General features: G+C 37.6%; 1 protein-coding gene across 1 annotated transcript in view; it reads right to left on the reverse strand.

The window, feature by feature from the left end:
* Positions 1-17,632, reverse strand: part of LOC112046001 (fatty acid synthase) — a 55,304-nt gene extending 37,672 nt beyond the window's left edge. The window contains 5 exon segments of the mRNA XM_052883006.1: positions 1,798-2,001; positions 3,264-3,384; positions 10,337-10,529; positions 11,632-11,784; positions 17,526-17,632. Of these exon segments, the coding sequence (XP_052738966.1) occupies positions 1,798-2,001; positions 3,264-3,384; positions 10,337-10,529; positions 11,632-11,784 (671 nt within the window). The 5' untranslated portion in view covers positions 17,526-17,632.
* Positions 17,633-27,376: the final 9,744 nt, after the last annotated feature.

Here is a 27,376-nt window from a genome sequence, read left to right on the forward strand (position 1 = left end):
TAAGCAATGTGTTAAAAAACATTTACATAGTCGAGGTTACTACAACATTGATGAGTTCCTTAATGATAAAGATGCTTGGAAGCCGTTGGATCAGCTTCCACCTTCACACAGAAAGTAAAACTATAAGTAATTGTAATTGTTATCAATTGTAAATTATAATACTGTATGACTTTTTCATTTCAAAAGAGCAACTGTTGAGTTTCTTGCCGGTATCTTCTCAGCAGAACCTGCCTTCCGAACCGGTGGTAGAATCTTTACAAATAGTCAACTGACGTGTCAAAAGTGCTTGTAAACTGAGCCTACTTGAATTAAATGATTTTTGATTTTTTTTTTTTGATGATTTTTTATTAATGATTGTGCAAGCAAAATGATGATAAGAGGCAGTTTAGTCTCTAGTGCGGGTTGCCAGTCCAGCACTTTTTTTTTTGACGGCCTCTTTGGCGCAGTGGTATGCGTAGATTTACAAAACGGAGGTCCTGGGCTCGAATGAGATTTTCTCAATTGGTCCAGGTCCGGCTGGTGGTAGGCTTCAGCCGTGTATAGTTACCACCCGACCGACAATGACGTACCGCCAAGCGATTTAGCGTTCCGGTACGATGTCGTGTAGAAACCGTAAAGCCGGATTTGAAGTTAGCCCGCTTCCATCTTAGATTGCATCATCACTTACCATCAGGTGAGATTGTAGTCAATGTCCATCGGCTCTTCGAAGAATGTCCCATTGCCACTTTAGCTTTCTTCTAGCACTTATTTGCAGACCAAAATCTTCTGCCAGTATAAGTAAATAGCTGATTACGTAAACAATTTTACTCTTCGTTTCCTTCATTCAGGTTCAGTTTGCCAACATAGGTTGACTCTTCTCCTACTTTTTTGATACTTATTATTCTTCCTAAATCTTCTCCGTTTGTAGAAGTGTTCAAACAGTGTCTGCTAGTACATCAAATAATATATCGATGGCTATATAATGTGGGAAATGTGGCACGAGGTAGATCTCCAACCCGATGGTCGGATCTTCTAAAGGAAGCAGAAGCCCGCACCTTTTACAGTGCCGTCCAAATGGCCAGCGACCATACTCGATTGAGGAGCATTGTAAACTAAACGATGACTCGCCAAGGTGGTCACGATCCTCAGTCATGAGGGACCGACTAGAGAGAGAGGCTATATAATCTATACTTATAATAAATCTGTAGAGAGGTCACATCTGTACATGAAATATATTTCCAAATTAACTATTAGGGGGTGATTAGTGATCGATACTGATGCCAAAAATGCAATCAGTAAAATTATTGTCTGTCTGTCTGTCTGTTCTTTATAGAAACAAAAACTAATTGACGGATTTTAACGAAACTTGGTACAATTATTCTTCATACTCCTGGGCAGGTTATAGTATACTTTCATCACGCTACGATCAATAGGAGCAGAGCAATAAAGGAAAATGTCGGGAAAACGGGAAAAGTTACTCAATTTTTTAAGCTTCCGCCGCGTGTGCAGCCTTAATGGTTAAAGCTACACAGAAATCATGTATGACGAAAATGTTTTTCTTAAAATTATACATCTAAAAAATATGATAGCATATGTATATCTTTTATGGTTGACCCACAATAACACGTATAATTCCCGATAGCTTAGCAGTTCGGAGCTTTCTGATTATATTTGTCTACTCTTACGTTTATAACACTCTCACTCATTTCTAATTTAAAAAAGTTTAGGGTGGAGGTAGGGTATGGGTAGTTAGCGAGTTTCACGCAGACGAAGTCGCGGGCGTCCGCTAGTAAAGAATATGTGTCTCGATTCCCTTACCTAGAGAATTGCAAAGACACGTATGGATGCAGACAAAGGTTGGAGCCGCCGACGATGGCGGAGTCGCAGTGCCCGTCACGGATGGCCCTGAAGGCGTGCTCCAGCGCGTACAGCGAGCTGGAGCAGGCTGAGTCCACGGTGTACGACGGACCAGTCACGCCTAACCAGTAGGAGATCCGGTTGGCTAACATAGCTCGCGAACATCTGAGGACAGAGTTAGAGTAAGAGATATAATATAATTATCAATATAAGCTGTGATAGCCCAGTGGATATGACCTCTGCCTCCGATTATGAAGGGTGTGGGGTCGAATTCGGTCTGGGGTATGCACCTCCAACTTTTCAGTTGTTTGCATTTTAAGAAATTAAATATCACGTGTCTCAAACGGTGAACAGCCAATTCACAGTTTGGAACAACATAGGAGGTTTTGCCATAACAGGTCATTCAAATAGTGGTCTGAGAGCTGACCGAGATTTACCTATATAAAAAGTCGACCACTTCTCTTCTTCTGCTATAGGCTTATCATCATTATCAATCCATATTCGGCTCATTGTTGAGCACATGTCACTTCACAGAATGAGAGAGGTGGTAGGTTTTAGTCCACCACGCTGGCCCAATGCGAATTTTCAGACTGTAGACACACACGGTGAGAATTAAGAAAATTCTCAGGTATGCAGATTTCCTCACGAATTTTTTCCTTCAGCGTTTGACAATTATTGTAACCATGATAATCAAGTTTTTTTAACGAACAAACTAGTATAAGTAAGTAGGTAAGCCAAAGTGTTCCTAATGTGACTCGAGTTTGTTGAAGATCAAACCCAGGACCTCTACAGGACATTACCTACGCCACAGAAGTCGTTAAGTGTTTCCATTATTCAGTCAAAGCAACGTTATATAAGATCAAAGGAATAATATCAGTAGTTAAAAACACTGGGGAACGAGAAATTTTAAGGCGATTAAAGTTCCTTATTGTAGCGCGATTCATTACAGAGTTGATGTCTCAAAGTTAAAAGCTCTTTGAGTCGAGAGCTGCTTCTGAACTTTAAGTTGCTAACTTAATAGATGTAATATAAACCTCAATAACTTAAGGGCAAGATTAAATGGACTATTCATAAAGAGGTATTAGAAAACATCTTTAGAAGAATGCCGATCCCGCACTAGTAAGCGCAGTGTTGGGCGACCCCCCACCAGGTGGACTGGCATCAAGCGAGTCGCATGGATTCACTGGACGCAGGTGACTCAGGGCCTGTAGCCAAATGGCAGGTCGATTCTCTTTCTACGATCGCAAACGCTTCGAAAATTCAAAAATGTATAGTAATATGTATATGTACCTATACATTTGCTATAGACAGGTCACGTGATAAAGTTATCTATCGATCGGATTTGTCATTCCCATACATTTTGTTAGTTTTCGAAGCGTAGCGAAAACCCCTCCAAAGCACACTACGCCCCTGATTGAGCCACTCACCCAGTCACACCGAACCCGTTGACCTGCATTTTTTCGTAGAACCACGTTTTTTCAGATTCAGAGAAACAAGCGCCGATGAACACTCCGGTCTTTGTGTTGCGAAGCTCCTTTGGGTTTAGACCTGCGAACAAATAATTTAAATATTAATCTAAACAATAATCTTACAAAATTCCGCTCCCATTTCAACCCCTTAAAATTTAAATTTCCAATAAACTACAAGTCGCAATTAAGCCGTCTTTGTCGACATTTTTTAATTCTTTACAAGTTAGCCCTTGACTACAATCTCACCTGATGGTAAGTCATGATGCAATCTAAGATGGAAGCGGGCTAACTTGTTAGGAGGAGGATTATCATCCACACCTCTTTAGGTTTCTATACGACATCGTACCGGAACGCTAAATCGCTTGGCGGTACGTCTTTGTCGGTAGGGTGGTAACTAGTCACGGCCGTCCACCAGTCAGACCTGGACCAATTAAAAAAACCAAAATAGACCCAGCCGGCCTCCGTGGCGCAGTGGTATGCGCGGTGGAATTACAAAACGGAGGTCCTGGGTTCGATCCCCGGCTGGGCAGATGGAGATTACTTACCATCAGGTGAGATTGTAGTCAAGGACTAACTTGCAAAGAATAAAAAAAAGCCGGGGATCGAATCCAGGACCACCGTCATGTAGATCCACTGCGCATACCACTGCGCTACGGATGCCGTCAAAGCTTTTGCTAAAAGTAGTTTCAGCTGAAAGTTGATATACTATAGTCAGGGAGTTATCCTATTTTTATCTTAATACTAAACAAAAAAACATTATTCGAACAATATTTATTAATGAGGATATTTTAAAAAACTTCGCTGAAATTCACGAACGACGTTGCGTGCGCTGTTAGTTTAAAGAAAAGGATGCCTTGTTTCGTGGAAAACAACACGCTAGAACAGACTGTAAACTCTCAGGAAAATACTTGAACCGTTACCAAATTGTGATAAAAGTCATAAATTTAACGGAGACAAAAGACCATCTGCCTCAGATGAAATAAGTGGGCACGTCAAGCATAACTAAAACTTTGTTCCAACAATTTATATTCGAAACTTTAGCTAATTTCGAGATTCTGTTAAGTAAAATGAGTCGCGGCAATCTTTATTGAACAACGTACCTACTCTTATCTTAAAAACCATTAAAACTTCGTTCAGTAATTGCTATAACTCGATATTGTCTTTGACCGTCTCAAGTATTTCCAAAATTCCGGGCATTCAATATTTGTATTAAGGGCCTTGTTAAACAAGCTCTCAATTGTTTGTTGTATTGTAATTCCATTATCAGTTTATTTTAAAAAGCACTAAATGACCTCTCGTCCTGTCTCCTATAAGGGCTAGTAAGGTCCGGTGGTAGCTAATGAATTAACACGAACCAATGATATAAAAAAAAAAACCTTTTCGCGGACCTACCAGAGTTGAACGCCACTTTTATCTTACTCTGTTACCGCTACTGAGAATTTGGTAGACGGAAAAACACAACATAAAACCATATACTTAAATAAATTTTCTCGTTTTTATAAGATAAAAGTTTGTCTGCTCATTATACAAAATTGTGCATTTGCGCGTCAAGACTTAAAAATCAATGTTAATTATTATTCAACACTGACATAACAAAGAGTCCCCGGGGTCGTGGCCCGGCTATGACACAACAAACATAGATCATTATCAGCCGGGAGCGGAGTCAGAACGGCGGACAGCGAAACATTACGCACGAGATAATTCCCATTCTACAAACATGGCAAATTCGCGCGAGATAACGAATTGGAAAATTTAATTTCACGATCCGTTTATAGAGAGCAAAAAGACCTCATAAAAATAGTATGTAGGTATAATGATTGTACAGCTAGGCCAGAAATATGAAGTTAATTGGAGAATTGAAATTTTTTACATGATACTAAGTTTATTGTTTATTTTTTGGTCAGACTGTAATATTACAAGCAACATAATAGCCTGCTATTGGAAAACAGACACATTCAGCCCTCTTATCCTATCTTATCTTATCCTCCATTATCAACCCATATTCGGCTCACTGCTGTGCTTGAATCTCCTCTCAGAATGCGAGGGATTAGGCCAATAGTCCACCACGCTGACCCAATGCGGATTGGCAGACTTCACACACGCAGAGAATTAAGAAATTTCTCACGATGCAGATATGCAGGTTTCCTCACAATGTTTTCCTTCACCGATTGAGACACGTGATATTTAATTTCTTAAAATGCACACAACTGAAAAGTTGGAGGTGCATGCCCCGAACCGGATTCAAACCCACACCCTCCGGAATCGGAGGCAGAGGTCATATCCACTGGGCTATCACTGCTCATTCAAAATATACCATATATAAATAGCCAATACATGCTCCTATAGTATCAAAGACGTGCTCAAATAAAACAATTGCTCATCAAACTTACAGACAATTTCCTGAAATATTTCTTCATCCAAGTCACATAAAACAAGTCATCCAATTAGCTAAAAGAGAAACAGGGAAAACAAAATGGCGGACAGAAGTCGCCTGAAATTGATGTCTCCAATGACCGCGACGAATTTAATCTGCGACCACCGAATTTACGGATCAAACAAATTGATCTCATTACACGGGGAGGTAAGGAAGTGCGTATTCTTCGAAAGATCTTAGAGTTTACACCGTAATGTAACATTAACGCTGATCGAGCAAAGAATGAATAAAAACGTTTATAAAAATTATATAATAATAATAATACATAAAAAATAAAAATAAAATAAAAAATAAAAATAAAAAAAAAAAATTATTTTTTTTTATTTTTTTTTTTTTTTTTTATAATGTATAAATACACACAGACACTGGAAAACACCAATGCTCATCACACAAATATTTTCCAGTTGTGGGAATCGAACCCACGGCCGTGGATGCAGAAAGCAGGATCACTACCCACTGCGCCACGCGGCTGTCAATTGTCAATATTACTCGCTAGTTATGTAGATTTTCATTGAAATTGGCTCCTTAGCGACACTCCATGAGGCTATCGGCGACCTGGGCGGCCTGCTAAGCTTCTGGAACGAGCTCGGCTGGATGGAATAAATCCAGCGGGAACCTACACCGAGGGACCCACGCACAACGGCCAATCACATGGCTAAGTGCGGAAACGGCCCAGAAGAAAGAAAAAGAAGAACATTAACGCTGATCGAGCAAAGAATGAATAAAAACGTTTAAAAAAATTGTTACTCGCTAGTTATGTAGATTTTCATTGGCGAAATAATTTTAAAAATTGATTAAGTAGTGTGTGTATGTGTAACCACCATCTAACAAAGAAACAAGTATTAGCATTCTTAATGAGTTTTTTTTAGGAAGTAAGTATTTGTCAACAACAAAATGGCCCTGAAATATATACCTATCTAAGAGCTTAATTCGCCAAATAAACTAGCCAATAATATACTAGACAATACTAGCCAACGCCCCGCGTTTTCACCCGCGTAGCGTCGTTCCTGAGAATTTGGGGTTAGTAATTAAAAAAAAATAGAAAACCTTACCTGCTTGTACCTAAATTTTGTATAGCGATTAAAAAATAACGTTTTCCTAATTGTACGTTTATTTAATACTAGCGGACGCCCGCGACTTCGTCCGCGTAAAAATTTATGTAAACTTCTCTACCTCTACCTTACCCTGCTCGTAAACCTACCCAACCCTACCCTACCCTACCCTACCCCTACCTTACTCCTACCCTACCGCTTACGCTAACCCTTCCCTCCCCCCACCTTACCCTACCCTAACGATACCCATAACCTATCCATACCCTATCCTACCCTACCCCTAATCTACCCCTAATCTACCCCTACCCTACCCCTACCTTACTCCTACCCTACCGCTAACCCTAACCCTTCCCTACCCCTACCTTATCCCTACCCTAACCCTACCCTACCCGTACCCTACCCCTACCCTACCCCTATCCTACTCCTCCCCTACCCTATACGTTCCATATCCTTCCCCTACCTCTACCTTGCCCCTACCCTACACTACCCCTACCTTATCCGTACCCTACCCTACCCTACCCTACACTTTCCCTAAATTACCCCTACCCTACCTCTATCCTACCCCTTCCCTCAGCAAAATTGGTCCAGCCTTTTGTGCGTGGTGCAATGACCAAAAGACTATAATTTCCCAAGCGACTTCTATGCTAATACTATAAAGAGGTATAGTTTGTGTGGTTGTCGGGGGTAATCTCTGGATCTACTGGACCGATTTGGAAAATTCTTTTACCAATAGAAAGCTACATTATTTGCGAGTGTCATAGGCTATGTTTGGTCCTCATATTCATACGGGAACGGGAACCACGTAATTGAAACCGCGGGGCGTCATATATTCAGAAATTTTGTATTATCTCCGAAACCATATAACTAATTAACATACTGTAAAGGGCAAATCTTATCTCTATAATATCCTTGTGATTATTAAATCATTTATTTTGATAAGGATTTAAGTTTAGTTGTGTAAATAATGACGTAAACCTTAGTTTAAAATTTAAATAAATTATTAAAGTACTAAAGGTACTATATCTGCTAAAATATAAAAGATAGATATATGGTGTCGCGGACTTTTTTGTAGAACTTTTAAAGGTTCAAAAAGCCTCCATACATTTATTTCAGTTATACGCAATGGTTGAGGCAGCGCATGCGAATAAGTAAGTTTTTCGGTCTGACCTGTAAGAGAAAACCCGCGATATCTCAGTAGTTATATATGATAGAAATATAAAATATAGCCTATAGCACTCCCCGATAACGAAGCATTCTACTGGTGAAAGATTTTTTAAAATCGGACCAGTAGTTCCGAAGATTACCCCATTTCAAAAAATTGTTACAAACTTACAAACTTACAAACTTACAAACTTTACCTCTTTATAATATTAGTATAGATATAGATATAGATGGCCATATGGCCATGATATACCATTTTGAAATCCTCTTGATATGCCCTTGAGTTTGATACCCATATCACTTTATTCGATTTTTTTTTTCACCTTGAGTCTATAGCGTCTAACAGTCGGGGTGGTGTGATTTTTCAATTTGATCTATCTAAGAACACTTGGGTTATTAAGACAAATCTAACGATATCTTAATTCGTAAATCCTTACAGCGGTTTGGAAGATATAAGGTAATAAAGAATATTACATACATACATACATAGATGATACGCGCGAAAAAAAAGCCCTTCTTCCAGGCAAAAATAGCCTATGACCTTTATAACATATGCAATATACACAAATAACCTGACCTTCTAGTGGTAAACGAATTTTATATATAATTAAATTTCAATTCAAATATATGTAGATGATAAAACCGATACTTGATTTACTAAGATGTATCTACTCTATATTTATACTGTAAATGTAGGTAGATACCTACCAATTTTTCCTAAAAACTTCAGAGATACTATGAATAACCTAGATGATATTAATTGGGTCGTTTTTCTCATAAACGCACTTTGATTTAATCTATTATGTTTGAAGAAATGAATTACTACTATTAGTAGTATATAGTAAGTTTCATTCATTAAAATCGAGATTTTTAACCGATTAAAAATGCCTTTGTGGAGTCCTTTTGATTTTATAGTTTTTGACGGCCTCCGTGGCGCAGTGGTATGCGTGGTGGATTTACAAAACGGAGGTCCTGGGTTCGATCCCCGGCTGGGCCGATTGAGATTTTCTTAATTAGTTCAGGTCTGGCTGGTGGGAGGCTTCAGCCGTGGCTAGTTACCACCCTACCGACAAAGACGTACCGCCAAGCGATTTAGCGTTCCGGTACGATGTCGTGTAGAAACCGAAAGGTGTGTGGATTTTCATCCTCCTCCTAACAAGTTAGCCCGCTTCCATCTTAGACTGCATCATCACTTACCATCAGGTGAGATTGTCAAGGGCTAACTTGTAAAGAATAAAAAAAAAAAGTTACATTTTTAAATCAAAAGAAATTTCGTTTGCATCGGTGTGACTGGAGGAACTTACAGTAAAGTAAAGTAATTTGTAGGTTTACAGGGTGGGTACACAAAATATTTCAAGGTTTTCGGTGACTTATTCACCGACCAGAATACTTAGTGGGGACTTACCTGTTGTTACCCAAGTTAAAGTTAATTTGTTTACTTCGGGTTTAATAAATATTTACATTGTCATTTCTGAAACGTCCCGACTGTAATGGATATTGCCACGTTGTCTATTGTATTGTCATCATATAATCAAAAACAATTAATTGTTGCTTTCTCCAGGCATATTTAATTCTTCTAGGAACGAAACGACAACTCACGTCATGGTAAGTGATGATGCAATCTAAAATGGAAGCGGGCTAACTTGTTGTAGGAGGAGGATGAAAATCCACATCCCTTTCAGTTTCTACACGTCATCGTAGGTACCGAAACGCTAAATCGTTTGGCGGTACGTGTGTTGCCGGTAGGGTGGTAACTAGCCACGCCCGAAGCCTCCCACCAGCCAGACCTATTCGACGTCATACCACCTTCGCCTTTTTACTATCGCACCGCAAGATATCGGATGGGTTTTCATCCCTAAGTTAAAGATGTCCCTAGGACTCATACAAATCGCTTTGCGTCTTCTTTTCTCATGCGCACGGCTAGGGTTTGGAATACACTTCCCAAGTCTGTGTTTCCTGAGTCTTATAACTTGGATATCTTCAAAACAAGAGTGAATAATACAATCTACACTTACCATCAGGTTATATGATGGTCATACGCAAGCCTATTTCCATATAAAAAAAAAACCTGGACCAATTAAGCAAACCTCAATCGAACCAGCCGGGGATCAAATTCCTCTTCCTTCTTCTTCCATCTTGTAAATCCACCGTGCATACCTCTGCGCCACGCCACAAAATAATATTCGAACTACATAGCTACCCTACAAAACTGGAGTAGCTTTGAGAAGGTCCTCTAAGAAGACATGCTTTATGCGTTCTCGTATCACCATCATCCGCCTATATTAACAGCCTATTGAGCCAGGCGCTTCTCCTTATTGAAAAGATTGGAGCTTAGCCCACCAGAGTGCTCCAAGGTGGGTTGGTGGTCATTCTCATGTACTCACCAGCATCAATAACAGCCTCATACGCCTTCTCCAGCAGGATCCTGCACATGGGGTCCATGGTGTGAGCCTGCTTGAAGTGCACGCCGAAGAATGAGGCATCGAACTTGTTGACGTTATTGATCTTGCCCGTGCGCTGGGGGATTTCCGGGTGAGCGAGCTTCCATCGCCGCCCATCGCCTGATATTAGATCCACCTGCAAAGGAATAAAGCATGTCAAAAATTTTCAAAATTCGAAATATGCCTAAATCATCATTACTAACCCATATTCAGCTCACTGCTAAGTCGCTTCTCAGAATGAGATGGGTTAGGCCAATAGTCCACCACGCTGGCCCAATGCGGATTGGCAGACTTTACACGCGCAGAGAATTAAGAAAATTCTTTGGTATGCAGGTTTCCTCACGATGTTTTCCTTCACCGTTTGAGACACGTGATATTTAATTTCTTAAAATACACACAACTGAAAAGTTGGAGGTGCATGCCCCGGACCGGTTTGGAATCCTAACTCTCCGGAATCGTCATACCACTGGGCTATACTGGGCAAAATTTCCATGTCTGCTGAAAGAAGATCTTTCTATTCACCGGGAAATAAAACGATATCCTGACTTGTGAACGTTAAAAATATTTAAGAAAGCTAATTAAGAGGTCCAATTACGGAATTGGGACCGTGGTACCTTTGGAAGGTAGCAGGTTTCCGGGGCCCGGATCCTCAATTGCCCAATTATAACATAACTTTCTGATAATTTCTACGGAATATCATGAGGAATCCAGTCTTCTTGTTGGCAGATCCTTAGTTTTGTGGGAACTCTTCAATATACTTGAAGTGACCTTTAACGATATTTTTAGAAGGGTTACCCTTTATTTTTTTCTGGAAATACTGTTTAGCTTGTACCTTGTTGAGCAATTTCTGCTCAGCACCTCGTCGACCGGCTTGGATTCGATAGTGTTGGCCTGACTTTAGCAGGTCTTCTGACACTGTTACTGATGAAAGTGTTTAACAAGTTCTCTTACAAGAAGAAGTCGAGTCGGGGAAGTAGCCGAAGACGGTGATCAGCACCTCGTCGCCCAGCTTGGGGTGTGACAACGGTGGCCTGACGTCAGCCTGTCTTCTGTCATTGTTACTGGCTCAACTGTTTACCTTGTTGAACAAGTTCTCCTGCAGGTGTATGACGGAGTCGGAGTCGGGGAAGTAGCCAGAGACGCCGGTGATCAGCACCTCGTCGCCCGGCTTGGGGTGCGACAGCCGGTGGCCTGACGTCATCCTGTCTTCTATCATTGTTACTGGCTCAACTGTTTACCTTATTGAACAAGTTCTCCTGCAGATGTATGACGGAGTCGGAGTCGGGGAAGTAGCCGGAGACGCCGGTGATCAGAACCTCGTCGCCCGGCTTGGGATGCGACAGCCGGTGGCCTGACGTCAGCCTGTCTTCTGTCATTGTTACTGGCGCCATCTGATGACAAGCACATAGTAACTTAATAATGTTAAATGGACCCTAGACTAGACCAGGGTGGACCTAAACTATGAGTCGGAACTCGGAACACAGGACCGGGGAAGCTAGGAATTCTTGCCTGGATAAGGAATTCTTCAAGATATAGTCTAGTCTTTTCCAGTCAACTCAGCCAGCAAGCAAGCCAGTGGCAGCGATTGCTATGCCTTAACTGCTCATCGTGAAATTTAGAGTACCTACACGTTGTCATGGATACGAGTACCTACTATATCATAATCGTCAGCCTATTGTAACGGTCCACAGAGCTAGGCTTCCCTTCTTATAAGAAAGAGGATATGACAAAACCCACCACATTGCTCCAAGAAAAGGAGAAGGTTTTTATATATATTTTTGTAACGATCACGATTAAATGTTGAAATACTCGTAATGGCCGGGATCGACGGCTTAACGGGGGTATAAAACTATGTACCAACTCTGAGCTGAGAACTTATTTCTCACTTAGAAATTCTTAGTTTAAGTTGCTCAATATTTCACAACCCATAAGTTTTAATTTGTAATATATAATGGGTAAACAACCCGATGTCAACAAAAAACAAAAGTGGGCATCATCATTAGCAACTCATCGGCTCACTGTTGAGCACGTGTCCACTCTCAATAAGAGGGCCAATAGTCCACCCGTTAGTCGAAATGCAGATTGGCAGATTGAACACACCTAGAGGATTAAGAAAATCCTGATTTAAGCAGGTGTCCTCACAATGTTTTCCTTCACCGTTTGAGACACGTGATATTTAATTTCTTAAAATGCACACAACTGAAAAGTTGGAGGTGCATGCCCAGGACCGGATTCAAACCTACGTTTCCCGAATCGAAGGCAAAGGAGAGGAGAGGCACCGAGTCGTATCCACTATTTAAAAAAAAGTGTGTACTTAACATAAATTTAAGTCGGTTACAAAGAAAAGTCAATTAACAAAATAATGTACCTACCAACACAATTTTTAAATTTTTGGATTATTACCTCCTAATTTTTGGATTCTGTCGAAAAGTATAAATTATAATAATTTTATATTATGTACGTCATCAACCCATATTCGGCTCACTGCTGAGCTCGAGTCTCCTCTCAGAATGAGAGGGGTAAGGCCAATAGTCCACCACGCTGGCCCAATGCGATTGGCAGACTTCACACACGCAGAGAATTAAGATAATTCTCTGGTATGCAGGTTTCCTCACGATGTTTTCCTTCACAGATTGAGACACGTGATATTTAATTTCTTAAAATGCACACAACTAAAAAGTTGGAGGTGCATGCCCCGGACCGGATTCGAACCCACACCCTCCAGAATCGGAGGCAGAGGTCATATCCACTGGGCTATCACGGCTCATATACAAATATTCTCATATATTATGTACAAAGGGAAACAATGTACGATACCTACTATTACATATCAGTACATAATATTTTTGAATTGTAAATTGATTGCACTATTGGCCCCAGTTGTTGCTTACGCGTGAAATAAATTAATTTGAATGTATAATTCTGTTATGGTATTCAAATTATAATTAGAATTCATCTATGTGTTTGTATTTTTAGTATTATTCGAATAGCTTAGCAAACTAAATCTATTACTAATACTATAAAAAGGTAAAGTTTGTGGTGTTTTAGGGGGTAATCTCTGGATCTACTGAACCGATTTTGAAATTTTTTTCCCATTAAAAAGCCACATTATGACTTTTTTATTTTTTTTTTATTTTTTACAAGTTAGCCCTTGACTACAATATCACCTGATGGTAAGTGATGATGCAATCTAAGATGGAAGCGGGCTAACTTGTTAGGAGGAGGATGAAAATCCACAACTCTTTCGGTTTCTACACAGCATCGTACCGGAACGCTAAATCGCTTGGCGGTACGTCTTTGCCGGTAGGGTGGTAACTAGCCACGGCCGAAGCCTCCCACCAGCCAGACCTGGACAAATTAAGAAAATCTCAATCTGCTCAGCCGGGGATCGAACCCAGGGCCTTCATCTTGTAAATCCACTGCGCATACCACTGTGCCACCACTCACTACTCACAAAGAGTGTCATATGTTATGGTATTCTTACGAGATACGAAACTACACGAGTGAGGGAAAAACCCGAACAATCACGAACTTGTGACCGATGGTGTAGGGTTAAAGTTAGGGTTGATACTAGAAAACTAGTTTTATTCGTAAACACCTTGATTTTTTAATCGAATTTTAATATTCGATTTAAAAATTACGACCTTTGTTTTTTTTAAAATGGCTGAATAGATCATTATTATTTAATATATTCATTTGGTACAAGTTATGACCATTCTCATTAAGTAGATTTGGTGGAAGCAAAACTTGAGAATAATGTCCATTAAAAATTCGAAATTCTCCAAGTTCCTTCACCGTCGGAACACTACATTATTAAAAGTAAATTAAATACTGACTTCGTTCGCCCTTAGGCACAAATCACAAATCTGTTCATAAGAGATGTCTACTATAAACTACTACCCTGCCAAATTTCACCCCTGTTGGTACATTAAACTGTTTTCAATATTTTGTGATGGCCCGATAAAGATAGATCAAAAATAAATTAATAAACTGAAAAGCAAATTACATATAATTGTTTAAATGGACACACATTTCCTAAAGTCAAGATTCGTGTCCGGGATTGAATCCCCGACCTTCCGAAGTCATTACGTCAACATCTCAACCCATTACGATACCACTGCTTCAATTTTAGTTCAGCGAGATACATTTTTCTTTTTACTTTGTTTAAAACATTTTGTACAAACTTATGTTAACACTTTTAAGTGCTAAGTTCTTGTTTTTTAAGACTAAAACTTTTACTTGTAGTTCGTAGTAAGTTTAAAGTTCGGATAGTGCTTCATCGAAGTTAAGTATATAAGAATTTTCTTAGAAAATAAATACTGACACTCCTTTCAAGGCGTACTTACATAGTACGATTTTAATAAGATATTTATTGAGCTATAGCTAAGCCATGCGGTTTAATTCGAGTAAAATTATCTTATTGAATCGCCTTTATCAATAGTCCATTTTCAGGATATCTAAAGGTTACAACAACATCACGCTACGACCAGTAGGAACAGAGCATCAAAAAATGTGGCTTAAACGGAAACGGTCTTTTTAGAGTTTAAGTAGCTTAAACGGTTCATCATCATCATCATCATTATTAACAGCCGATGGTCGTCCGCTGCTGGACATTCTTGCATGGACTTCCAAACACAACGGTCACGAACCGCCAGCATCTAACGGCTCCCTACAATCTGCTACAATCCCCTTAAAGTCCTCGGAACACGACGTCAAGTGGAAGCTTGTCCGACGGGCTTATTTTTTTATTCTTTACAAGTTAGCCCTTGACTACAATCTCACGTGATGGTAAGTGATGATGTAATGAGATGGAAGCGGACTACCTTGTTAGGAGGAGGATGAAAATCCACACTCCTTTCGGTTTCTACACTACATCGTACCGGAACCGTAGGGTGGTAACTAGCCACGGCCGAAGCCTCCCACCAGCTAGACCTGGACCAATTAAGAAAACCTTAATCGGCCCAAACAATGAGTCACTACATCGATTTTCTTCGTATTTTCGTTTTTGTGATCATCTAATAAAGTTATTTCTACGAAATTAGCTTGACTACGCCATATTACATCAAGTGGCAATGATGTATTATTTTAACAATCGTCTATATAACAAAATAACGTAAACATCAGTTTTTCGTTAAAATAACGGTATTACCTGCTACTACCACTAGTAGATTAATGTTACTTTACGTAAAATGGCGATTATTGTGTCATTTCGTTAAAACACAATGTTAGATGATTGCAAAAACGAAAATACGATGAAAAACGATGTAGTGACTGATTACTTGAATGGTACACCGAGTTACATAATAACCCTGCAACACTGGGCGTTGTTGTGTTTCTATTCAATTAGACTTAGCCCTCATTCGCACGAGAGTTTTTTAACGGACGTTAAAAAACCGTTCAAATACAACAAACGCATTCCCAAGTATAAGTATGTTCACACAACAGCTTTTTTAAAACACAGAGCTTTTTTTCGATTATGGACGTTGGATATAGACTTTCATTTAACTTCTAAATATATTTGAACGCTTTTTCAACGTTAGTTAAAAAACTCTCGTGCGAATGAGGGCTTATTCATGGCTCTTGCTTCTAAATATAGAACCTTTGTTAACATCTTTTTGAAACCTAATACTTTGATTACTTAATACAAAATATCAATTAGATACCTAACCATAAATAGAAATTTGTGTTGAAGTTACGTCTATTTGCATATAATTTAAACGACGCATAAAGAACTGTCGTCGACGAAACTTGAACTTTATACTTGAACTTTAATGTAAAGTAAGTAGGTACTTAAGTGACAGACTTACATAACATGCCCGATTTGGACTTACTTTAAATATTCCAGCATACAATTACCCAAGTATTTACATACTTCATAATAAACAAATTTAACCTAACACATTCCAATCCGTTCCAATCTCAGACCAATTATAGAAGGACCTGCCTCGCTAGACGTTACTTTTCTGTCAAAGTATATGATCAAAGATCTAATGCGATTATAAAAACTGTCTCTATAGAATCGATGTTAAATAGTTGTAATCGTGTTCGTCGGTTAAAGAGCTCAGTAAAAATACCTTTTTATGTAATTGAATTATGTAAAAAACGAGCGGAAACTTCTAATTTAGTATAAAATATATACCAAATCTAAGCTCGTTTTCTTCAGAAAATGACAGACAATTTCGTTCGTGTATACAATAATTGGTCTGAGATTCCAATCAATAAGTAAAACTTTTGTATTCTTTTTTATTAATCAGAAAAAAACTCCAATTTCGAATCTTTTACACCGCGCCATCTTTCAACTAATGGACGAAAAATGTTTGCTTACTGTATTTGTTTGCCAAAGATCGAACAACATACAGCCTTAGGGTGCTTTTTCACCAGAGATGTGCCATGCAGCTATGCTAAGAAGATGTGAAATCTACGCTACGAAAATATGTGACCGTTTCCACCAATACTAAGCTATGTAGCAGTGCGATGAAAATGCGCATTACAGATGCGCAGAACGATGGCATATCTACTTTCACAGCGACAAACGCAGGCATACTGTAGGTACTCTGCTTTACACACTCGCCACGGCCCCTATCCAATGATAATTTTATACTATAGATCGGTTACGTCCCTAAAAATTACCGCAAAAAGTGATCTGAATAAATAGGCTACAAAACTAAGCGCGCACAAGCACAGTTTTGTCTTTAATTCCATCATTTATGTATACATATATAGCTTTTACACTTCCTGAACACACAACTCGACGTTGTAGACGATATTTAGGTACTATTCGTTTAGATAACGATGGTTGATGACTACAACTAACATTGAGATGTGGAAATTTCCTCTTTTGAGCGCCTGATTTTTCATGACACAACACATCATTGCCAATATCACGCACCCATAGCACGCATCCGAGTATACATCTTTCCATATAAAAAAAATATCTTAGTTGAATCCGTTTCCACCAGTGCTAAGCTATGTGCACCAATAAATATGATTGGTGGATATCAAACGCATCCATAGCAACGTAGCGTAACATCTCTGGTGGTAAAGCATATATAATAAAAATATTTAATAATTTGAATTTACCTGTTGTAAAATACCTAATATAATTTTAATAAAATGTCAATTATTAACTTACCTTTATATTTGAACACAAAATGACTTGAAGTCAATAATTGTTTAAATCCCAAAGTAGCCTGTAACGTAGACACCGGCCACTCAGCGTCTGCCCGCAAACGATTCCCGAACCATGTTATAAAACGTATTATTTAAAAATCTATAACCTACAGGGTGCTACTGTAAATAAATTAAAAAACCCTAATCAATTCACTATAATTATAATATTTGAAATAATGTTTACATATTAATACTATTATCAATGTGTAAGTTGGTTTGTTTGTATGTTTTATTGTTTGTTGCCTTAACTTTTTCATAACCGTGTCATTCATGATTATTTGTAAGTTTTCTAAAAAATAAAATAAACATGGACGTATTAAAAAAAAACTTTTTGATCTTACAATATAAATATTCCAATTTTCTGCCATATGTACATATAGGTACATATGGCAGAAAATTGGAATATTTACAAAAAAAAAAAATACTTAATATGGCTTATTTATGGCTTCTTACTTATAAATCAAGACTTTGCTTCTAAATGGATTTGGATGAATTTAGCAAATAGACTACTTTTTATCTCGATATTTCTACAGGAATGGAACTGTGACACTATATTGTGACGTCATCAGGATTATATAAACGAACTAAATTTTAGATTAATAACTTAATTAATAATATTTCAATTAACCCATATAAAACACGACAAATCGAAACTAAGCAAGACCCTAAAAATGAAAGTATTGAAATCATGCCTGTTTCCTGAATGAAAGAAAAGAATTCTTTATTTATCAAATTTGACACGTCCTTATTACATTCGCCGTCATATTAAATATCTGACACATTACCATATATTTCACCCGCTGTCAGTTTTTCAATCATAAACAGATGGGATCACTCACATACATACGATGCGATATTATGTCGTACAAAATATCGTATCGTATTTACGATTTTTTCTAATGTAAAGTGTTTTGACGTCATTACTAAGGGAATGTTCCAATACAGCTAACTATCAGACCAGTCAATATATTTGAGGAAGTTCGTTTTCATAGGCATTTGCGACTGATAAGGCTTGCTATATTTTTTTTAATAATCCAGAAGATTTTTGAGTTAAATAATCAAACAAATAAATCTATTTGTAATATTAGTTTATACTAAAATGATGAAGGTTTATAAACAGTGTAACTTTTTTGTAATTTAGCTCTTGCTAATGTTAGCTCTAAATAATAAGGTAGTTGACTCATATCAAATTTAATATAAACAATATTTATTTTGCATAGTACATGGAATAAGGGTCCGAAATATATCGATATTAATTAATAAAAGCTAAGGGTTTCATAAAAAACTCAATTTTAAAATCATGTATTTTTTCAAATTTTTTCAAACGTCAAAAACGCTGTCGTCCATTTTGTGACGTCACAATGTTAATTAATGTGCTACGTTAAACTACTTAACGTTAAACTAATTGTTAACCGCTGTTTTTGTCAAACGCTCCTTTTGTAAGGGATTTGTTATAGTAACATCATGAAACAGTTGAAATATAAACCATCATGACCGAGAGTCGTTTAGGCTCGTATTGTCAAAAACATATTTAAAAACTAAAATTTTCATCTCAAAAATATATTATGAAAAAAATAGTTCTATCTAGTTCTAGTAAAACGATAATGAACTATTAAAAACCATTTAAAAGAAAGAAAGAAAAATGCGTTTATTTCGAAATTATGACATACATCTCAATATCTCCAGTATACCAGGACATCCAGGACCCTGCGATGTGTGGCATAACTCAGAAAATGGCCCCTGCTCAGCACAATGCTACTTGACCATTTGAATTAAAAAAGTGTCAACTAGTCAAGTATAGTTGTTATTGTGTTATTAATAATCGAATAAAAATGTCGGATACTGTGAAAAAGCTTTTGCATATAATCTGCAGAATGTAGAGTTTTCTTGATGTTTGACTCATCGGGGCCGTGCCGTGAACAGAAGTTTGCGAACTCAAACTTTGTCGGTAATCCGCGCTGTGGAATGGGAATCACGTACTGCTACCCAAATTTATACGTAATTTATCTAATTGCAAATTAAGTACTTATTACTTTGTACAAACCATTCAATGTTCATCGCATTTCTATATTGATAGATGTACGAATTTGGAATTCCATTAATGCAAATTCTATTAAACTGAAAACTGTTTATGAGTTATGTTTTAACACCTACCTACATTTTGATTTATCGACTATACCATTATATTGTATTTATTTATTTATTTTCCTAGGAAAACGTATGGAGCTATAGTACAAAAAAATTATAACAAGATAGAATAAAACCAATTGCAAATGAATATTTTAGGTACATGACATAACAAAAAGTTAAATATTTTATAAACTACTTTTAATCGGAAAATATTTAGAGATTTTGTCACTGGCATAATACGAGTATTAATTAAACCTAAACATCCTGTATAAAATATGTTCATAGCAATGTTACGAAATAAAAGAAAATCGGACTATTTGAAAAGCTACTAATAAGTATTTTTTAATTATTCTGACGACGGCACTAACACATGCTTTCAAAGTTCATCTTCATTAACAACCCATAATCGGCTCACTGTTGAGCACGAGTAACGTCTCAGAATGAGAGGGGTTACCAGTGGCGAAGAGTTCATGCAAGCCGATTCCCGCTGGGTACCTTAAAAAAGTCTATGCATATTCATTGGTTATGCATTTCTTTGGGACGGCTTACCTTCATCTAAATTCCATCCTTGTCTTTCGCAACTGCAAGTGCAAGCTACATAACTTAACTATATTACTGATTACATATCATGTGAAAAAAAAGTGACAACTGTGAAGGTGAACTGACTAACTCTATTAATTTAACAGCTAATCTGTAATCTATGATATTCATTTTAATTTGCTTTAAAGGTTAATCTATACTTATAATAAATCTGTAGAGAGGTCAATTCTGTACATGAAATATATTTCCAAAATAACTATCAGGGGGTGATTAGTGATCGATACTGATGCCAAAAATGCAATCAGTAAAATTTTTGTCTGTCTGTCTGTCTGTCTGTATGTTCTTTATAGAAACAAAAACTACTGGACGGATTTTAACGAAACTTGGTACAATAATTTAACATACTCCTGGGCAGGTTATAGTATACTTTTCATTACGCTACGATTAATAGGAGCAGAGCAGTGAAGAGAAATGTTGAGAAAACGGGAGAAGTTACTAAATTTTTTAAGCTTCCGTCGCGTGTACAGCCTTAATGGTTAAAGCTACATAGAAATAATGTATGACGGAAATGTTTTCCTTAAAATTATCTATAAAAACACAACAGCATATATATGTCTATCTTTTATGGTTGACTCACAATAACACGTGTAACTCCCGATAGCTTAGCAGTTCGGAGCTTTCTAATTATATTTGTCTACTCTTATGTTTATAACACTCATCACTCATCCCTAATAAGAAAGTTAACATTATTACCTGTTCAATAAAAAAAGAATCATAAAAATCGGTAAAGAAACACCAAAGTTATACATGAAATACGCTAAGCCATTGCGCGTGAATTTCATTCATGCTTTAAGGACTTTAAGGATTATAAGGAGTATTTGTGTAACGGTTGCCGCGCTCGACGCGACTCGCGGTGAAAAGCGCGGTTTTCGCGCGCGAAAGAAGTGCAGCATTAATCATTAATGAGTAGGGTAGGGGTAGCGTAGGGGTAGGGTAGGGGTAGTGTAGGGTAGGGGTAGGGCAGGGGTAGGGTAGTGGTAGGGTAGGGGTAGGGTTGGGATAGGGTAGGGGTAGGGTAGAGGTAGGTTAGGGTAGGGTAGGGTAGGATAGGGGTAGTTGAAAGTTTAAAACGACTTTCACGCGGACGAAGTCGCGGGCGTCCGCTAGTAATTAATAATAATTAATGATGCTTGGTATGAATCGTCATACTAGCATTTAAAAAATTTCTGATAGTGATCGTTACAGAATTATTCAAACATTATCAGCGTGCGTAGACCTTTGTTACACTTTTATGCTTTCCATATAAACAAACGTCAGCGCGATGCAGCGCTGTACAGCGCCCTCTAGTAGTTAGAAGAAAAAAGACTTGCAATAAATCAATGGACGATATATTAGTAAAATAATCGATAATTAAATAAATTTGTACGTCTGTCTAATTATCCACGATAATCTTTGGAAGAGTTGGACCGTTTTTAACAAGACTTTCACTGGAAGATAGAGGATATTATTGATACAGGCTACTTATCATCCTTTAAAAATTACAATTTGTGAAAAATGAAAAGTCGCGGGCGTTGGTTAATTCATAATAACTTTCGCCTTTTTGTTGGCTATGTACAATTTGTCTATTTATTGTATAACAATGTTTAAATAAAATATATAAATATCAGGTACGTTTCAATGCGATTTATATGTATAGATACAAAAAGTTAAAAATATGTGCATGGGTATAGTTTAAAAATAAATGCTTAAAATTAAAGTTAATTAATTCTTAGAATCCAAGTGCATCAACAACATATCTAATGCAGCTCTTTCATCCCAACGCATTGATAGAGAGGAAAAATATTTGCGACTTTGCCGCTATTGGTCGACATTTTTACTTCCCTCGTCTCCAGTTATTTGTGATATAAAGGGCAGCCAGACAGAGTGGCGCCGTAACGCGTTACGTCATAAAACAGTCTACCATAGATATGAAATTATGCTTTCAAAAAATAAATTAGGCGATGATTTTCCACTCAAATGATGATATTCCCAGTTCAACACTTGGGCAGCAGCAATAAGCGCATAACATGTAGTACATTGTTTGTAAATTACGTATTTTCAGTACATTTGGATAGTATCCCGTGACCCCGTCCCCCGGTCGACTATATTACCCTGATAAATATGCAACACGTTTCATATTCGATGGATTTCCTACGAAGCTAGCTTCTAGATCAAAACTGATAGGTAACATAGGTTACCTATGTTACCTTAAAGTTTTCCTATTCCTTAGTTAGTACCTATACCTATAATTAGTTTATGTTACCTATTCCTTATTCCAAATAAATAACAGATGAGGGTATATATATTCCTTATGCCGGATGTTAGTCCCGTCTTAGAACATCGTAGCCGAGAAAACCCTCTCATCGTAATACTTGTGTATATCGTAATAAGGATTTCCGAGTGGTTTAATTGCTATAGCAAATACTATAATAATATTAATTTTTAAATGTATATATTTAGGCATCTTATAATTAACTTAATTCTAAGTTAATTATAAGATTCTGCCAACATATGTTTCCTGTGATAGTGCTAACTGCTAGTATGGCGAATTAGGTTGTTCCTCTAAGACTTAATAGTTTTAAGTTAAGAAAATAAATAAATAAAAACAAACAATTTATTTCTATTAACTTACCCACAGTATTTTGGTAAAATCAGGTGATTATTCCTAACTCTATTCACCTGTATCAATTTGTATCCTTATAAAAAATAATTAAGCTTTTCATTTATTTCCGTATTTGAATTAAACGCAAGCTTTTGGGAAAGCCTTATTATAGTGTTAATGATTATATTAATGATAAAAAGCTTGGTGTTGAACTGTAATATACATCTGTGTGCTTAGTTTTAAATTAGTTTGTAAAATGGGGATAAACAAAAAAAGAAAACCTTGGCTGAGTTTGTGGCGGGCTCTTCTCGGACCAAGGCGCGTTTGGAACCCTCGTACCTTTAGTTTTAAGTTTTTACCATCATTAGATTAAATTAAATTATGACATAATCTTGACCTTTCAAAAATGCTTGTTAACTAAGCCTAATTGAAATAAATGAATTTTGACTTGACTTGACTTGAAAGCCAATTTAATAGAGACAGGAGTAGTTATTTCACAAAAGAGCGTGTGTAATGTTATCTATCGATACACAATACAGATTTTCAATCAAGTTAATGGTCTCTAGGGTCCGGTCGGGACACAGCAGACCACTTCAACTTAAACCTTTCAAGCTTAGAGGTTTCACAAGTTCCTTTTAGAGGTATACATCGGTGTGTGTTTATTTACTCTCTTTTGATTTCGCCAGTATTTATCTTTAACAAACGGTCTCCTCGTTCAATCACGAAGTTCCCGTTACAGTGGAAATATGAGGATTAAATTTAGTAAGTTACTAACTGATAATGTAGTTTTCTATTGTTGGAAGAGTGGTTAAAATCAGAGCCTATTTTTTTTATTTTTTACAATTTAGCCCTTGAGTATAATTTCACCTGATGGTAAATGTTAATGCAATCTAAGATGGAAGCAGGCTAACTCGTTAGGAGGAGGATGAAATCCACACCCCTTTCGGTTTCTACACGACGTCGTACCGGAACGCTAAATCGCTTGGCGGTACGTCTTTTTCGGTAGGGTGGTGACTAGTTACGGCCAAAGCCCCCCACCAGCCAGACCTGAATCAATTAAGAAAACCTCAATCGGTCCAGCCGGGGATCGAACCCAGGACCTCTGTCTTGTAAGTCCACTGCGCATACCAGTGCGCCACGGAGGCCGTCAATCTAATATTATAAAGAGAGAAAAAATTAATGTTTATTTGTTTGTTTGCTGTTGAATAGGCTCTGAAACTACTAAACCGGTTTGAAAAATACTTTCTTTTTTTGGAAGCTGCCCTATCTCCGAGTGCTATAGGCTATATTTTATGTAAGGTAGCTTATAGTTAATTGACGTCCACTAACAACGGACTTTGCGAGAGGGCCGGATTAAAGAGGTCTAAAACCGGACAATCCTCTAGTACTTTTATATAGAAACTAGCTGACGCAGCGCGGTTTCACCCGCGTGGATCCCGTTCCCGTAGAAATACGGGGATAATATATAGCCTTCCTCGATAAATGGGCTATCTAACGCTGAAAGAATTTTTCAAATCGGGCCAGTAGTTCCTGATATTAGCGCGTTCAAACAAACAAACTCTTCAGCTTCATAATATTAAGTATAGATTTCAAAATTAATATTGACTGAAATCTGCTCCGGGTCATAATACCCGTGCAATTTTTCCCCTTCACGTAACTTTCACTGGATAAAATAGTTCCGGTTAAAAGTTACGAGCTCGATAGCGATTATATCCGACGTATGCGCCCATTCGTTATACTCGTAGCTACGCGCCGACAAACGCACATTGCTCTCGTGCTAAGGCTCCGTTCATACTGTAGCTTAATACAAAAATTCTAAATTCGTTTATTCCAAGTTCGCTTACTTTACAACAAGAACAAACTTACCAATATTAATGACTAACTAACGCCGCGTGGTTTCACTCGCGTGGTTCCCGTTCCCGTAGGAATACGGAGATAATATATGCCTATAGCCTTCCTTGATAAATGGGCTATCTAACACTGAAAGAATTTTTCAAATCGGACCAGTAGTTCCTTTGATTAGCGCGTTCAATCAAACGAACTCTTCAGCTTTATAATATTAGTATAGATTTTTTGCAACAGACTTTCATTCAATAATTCATTCCCCATTTCGTTCATTGAAGGCCCATCCCTAGAGGTGTTGTGACGTCATCAGTACAGCCTTATTTGTTTGAGTTTTCGATCAATTCAATCTAGACGAACCTTACGTTACAGTATACGAACAAAGAATATACATTGAATATTTATTGTTTTTGATAATACACCTCTTACAAATAACTTTCTTTTTTAAAAGTTTTTAAATTAACGATTACCGATTTTCATGTGATAACTTACAGTTTTGTATTGAACCATTGTTTGGTATATTTATAATATTAAATTATTCATCCACATTTTCAAACTCCATTATCTTGTAAAGGACTAATCCGATTTTCAGGAAACATACTCTAAGAACTATCGCAACAAAACAGCTTCAAAATACATAAACCATACCAAAATCGGCTCATCCTTCTAAGATTGCCACAGACAGACACACAGCTGTCGGTGGTCGGGTGGTATAGCACCCCTATTTTTGTCCAGGGTAAAAAATAATGAGTACCAGCGGCGAAGAGTCCTACAAGCCGATTCCTGCCGGGTTACCTTTAAAAAGTCCATACATACATATTCATTATTGTAATGAATATAATTATATTATGTATGGATGTATAAGAAACCGGAGTTTGTAACAAGCGGTATGAATTTCCACTTTTCCTTCACCAAAATTCCCTTCTTCGCCACTGGTAAGTACCTAATTAATAATTCTAAGAATATGACATAAAAGCCGTGTACCTATTTCATCTCCCAAAATCCAAATGACCAGAGTGTTTCCGGCGTGTAGTAAATAAAATATTGTATTCATAAAACATAAAAGCAACTTGTTCTCAGCTCGGGGAGTTGATAGTTTATTCAGCTGCATTCCACTTGGACGATAGTTACGACTGTTTCACACGAAACTGTTCAAATCGCAGCGTAATTAAATTTAGCACGCCGCAACTAGTTTCGTACTACGTAACTTCCACGATACTACAGCGTCGGGAGTAATATTATATTTCGTGAGTACAATATTACTCCCGTATAGAGTATGTAAATATCAATAAAATATATAGTTGTATAGATAGAACCAATAGTAAATTGTATAGTTTTGATTTTGAAAATGTTTGTTTTTATCTAAGCGAGCTAACTAATTTTGATCTAATCGAATTCGACTTATTCGGGAATAATCTATTTTTCTTTAACTTTACCTTAAAAATATACTACCTACTATATCTACATTTTGCTTCAAGTTGTACTCTACCTGTGAAAAACACATCAATATGTGTTCACTAGTTACGGATATTAGTATATGTTTAAAAATGCACCTCGAACTTTTCAGTTGTGTGCATCTTAAGAAATTAAATATCACGTGTCTCAAATAGTGAAGGAAAAACATCGCATACCAGAGAATTTTCTTAATTCCCTGCTTCTCTGTGTGAAGTCTGCCAATCCGCGTTGCGCCAGCGTGGTGGACTATTGGCCTAACCCCTCTCATTCTGAGAGGAGACTCGAGCTCAGCAGTGAACCGAATATGGGTTGAAAATGATGATGAATGAACTAGTAATTCCACCATCATAATTGAGTTTAAAAAAAACCGCAGCGTTACAAACCGACCGTGTGAGAAGTCTCTTAGCCGCACTAATAATTCAGAAGCGCGGAGTGAATTTGCGGTATCACCCCGCATGTCCGCTAAATGCGAGCTAAAACACACATTTGACGGCCTCTGTGGCGCAGTGGTTTTCGCGGTGGATTTACTAGACGGAGGCCCTGTCTTCGATCACCGGCTGAGCCGATTGAAGTTTTCTTATTTGGTCCAGATCTGTCTGGTGGCTTTCGGCCGTGGCTAGTTACCACCCTACCGTACCGCCGAGCGATTCAGCGTTCCGGTACGATACGAAAGGCCTATGTCCAACAGTGGACGAATACAGGCTGTAGATGATGAACCCTTTTTCGATTGGGGGTTAAAATTCAATCGGATAATGAGTTAAATAACGGAAAGGAACAAACCGCCTTGTGAAGTTTTATCACAAGAGACTATATTTGTCTAAGTTTCGACGTAAATATTTGATTTATACTTCAGCGGGTAGAGAATTTCGGTTACGGACTAATATTACGCTAGATACCGCACGCGCTCTTTGCAAGAGTGTCCGAAATATCTGTACCTTCCTTGAATAAATACCGTGCTTGTTCTCTAGATTGCGTCCTGTTTCTTAGTTTGTTTTAATCTGTGTTAAGCTCGACTTTTTTAAATAAAGTTTAATAGTAATTAATTATTATTAATTATTATTATATCTTACATTAAGGTGCTTCTATTATTATTTGTGCAGATGGCCCACCCGTAAAGTGGAACCATCGCAAAATAACAAGCGCAACTTACTGGGCACGGACTAGGAAAATTGTACTGCTTTGTGCAGGTCACTCTGAGGCAATAA

Source organism: Bicyclus anynana, chromosome 8 (genome assembly GCF_947172395.1).
Source record: "Bicyclus anynana chromosome 8, ilBicAnyn1.1, whole genome shotgun sequence".
NCBI classification, from domain to species: Eukaryota; Metazoa; Arthropoda; class Insecta; order Lepidoptera; family Nymphalidae; genus Bicyclus; species Bicyclus anynana.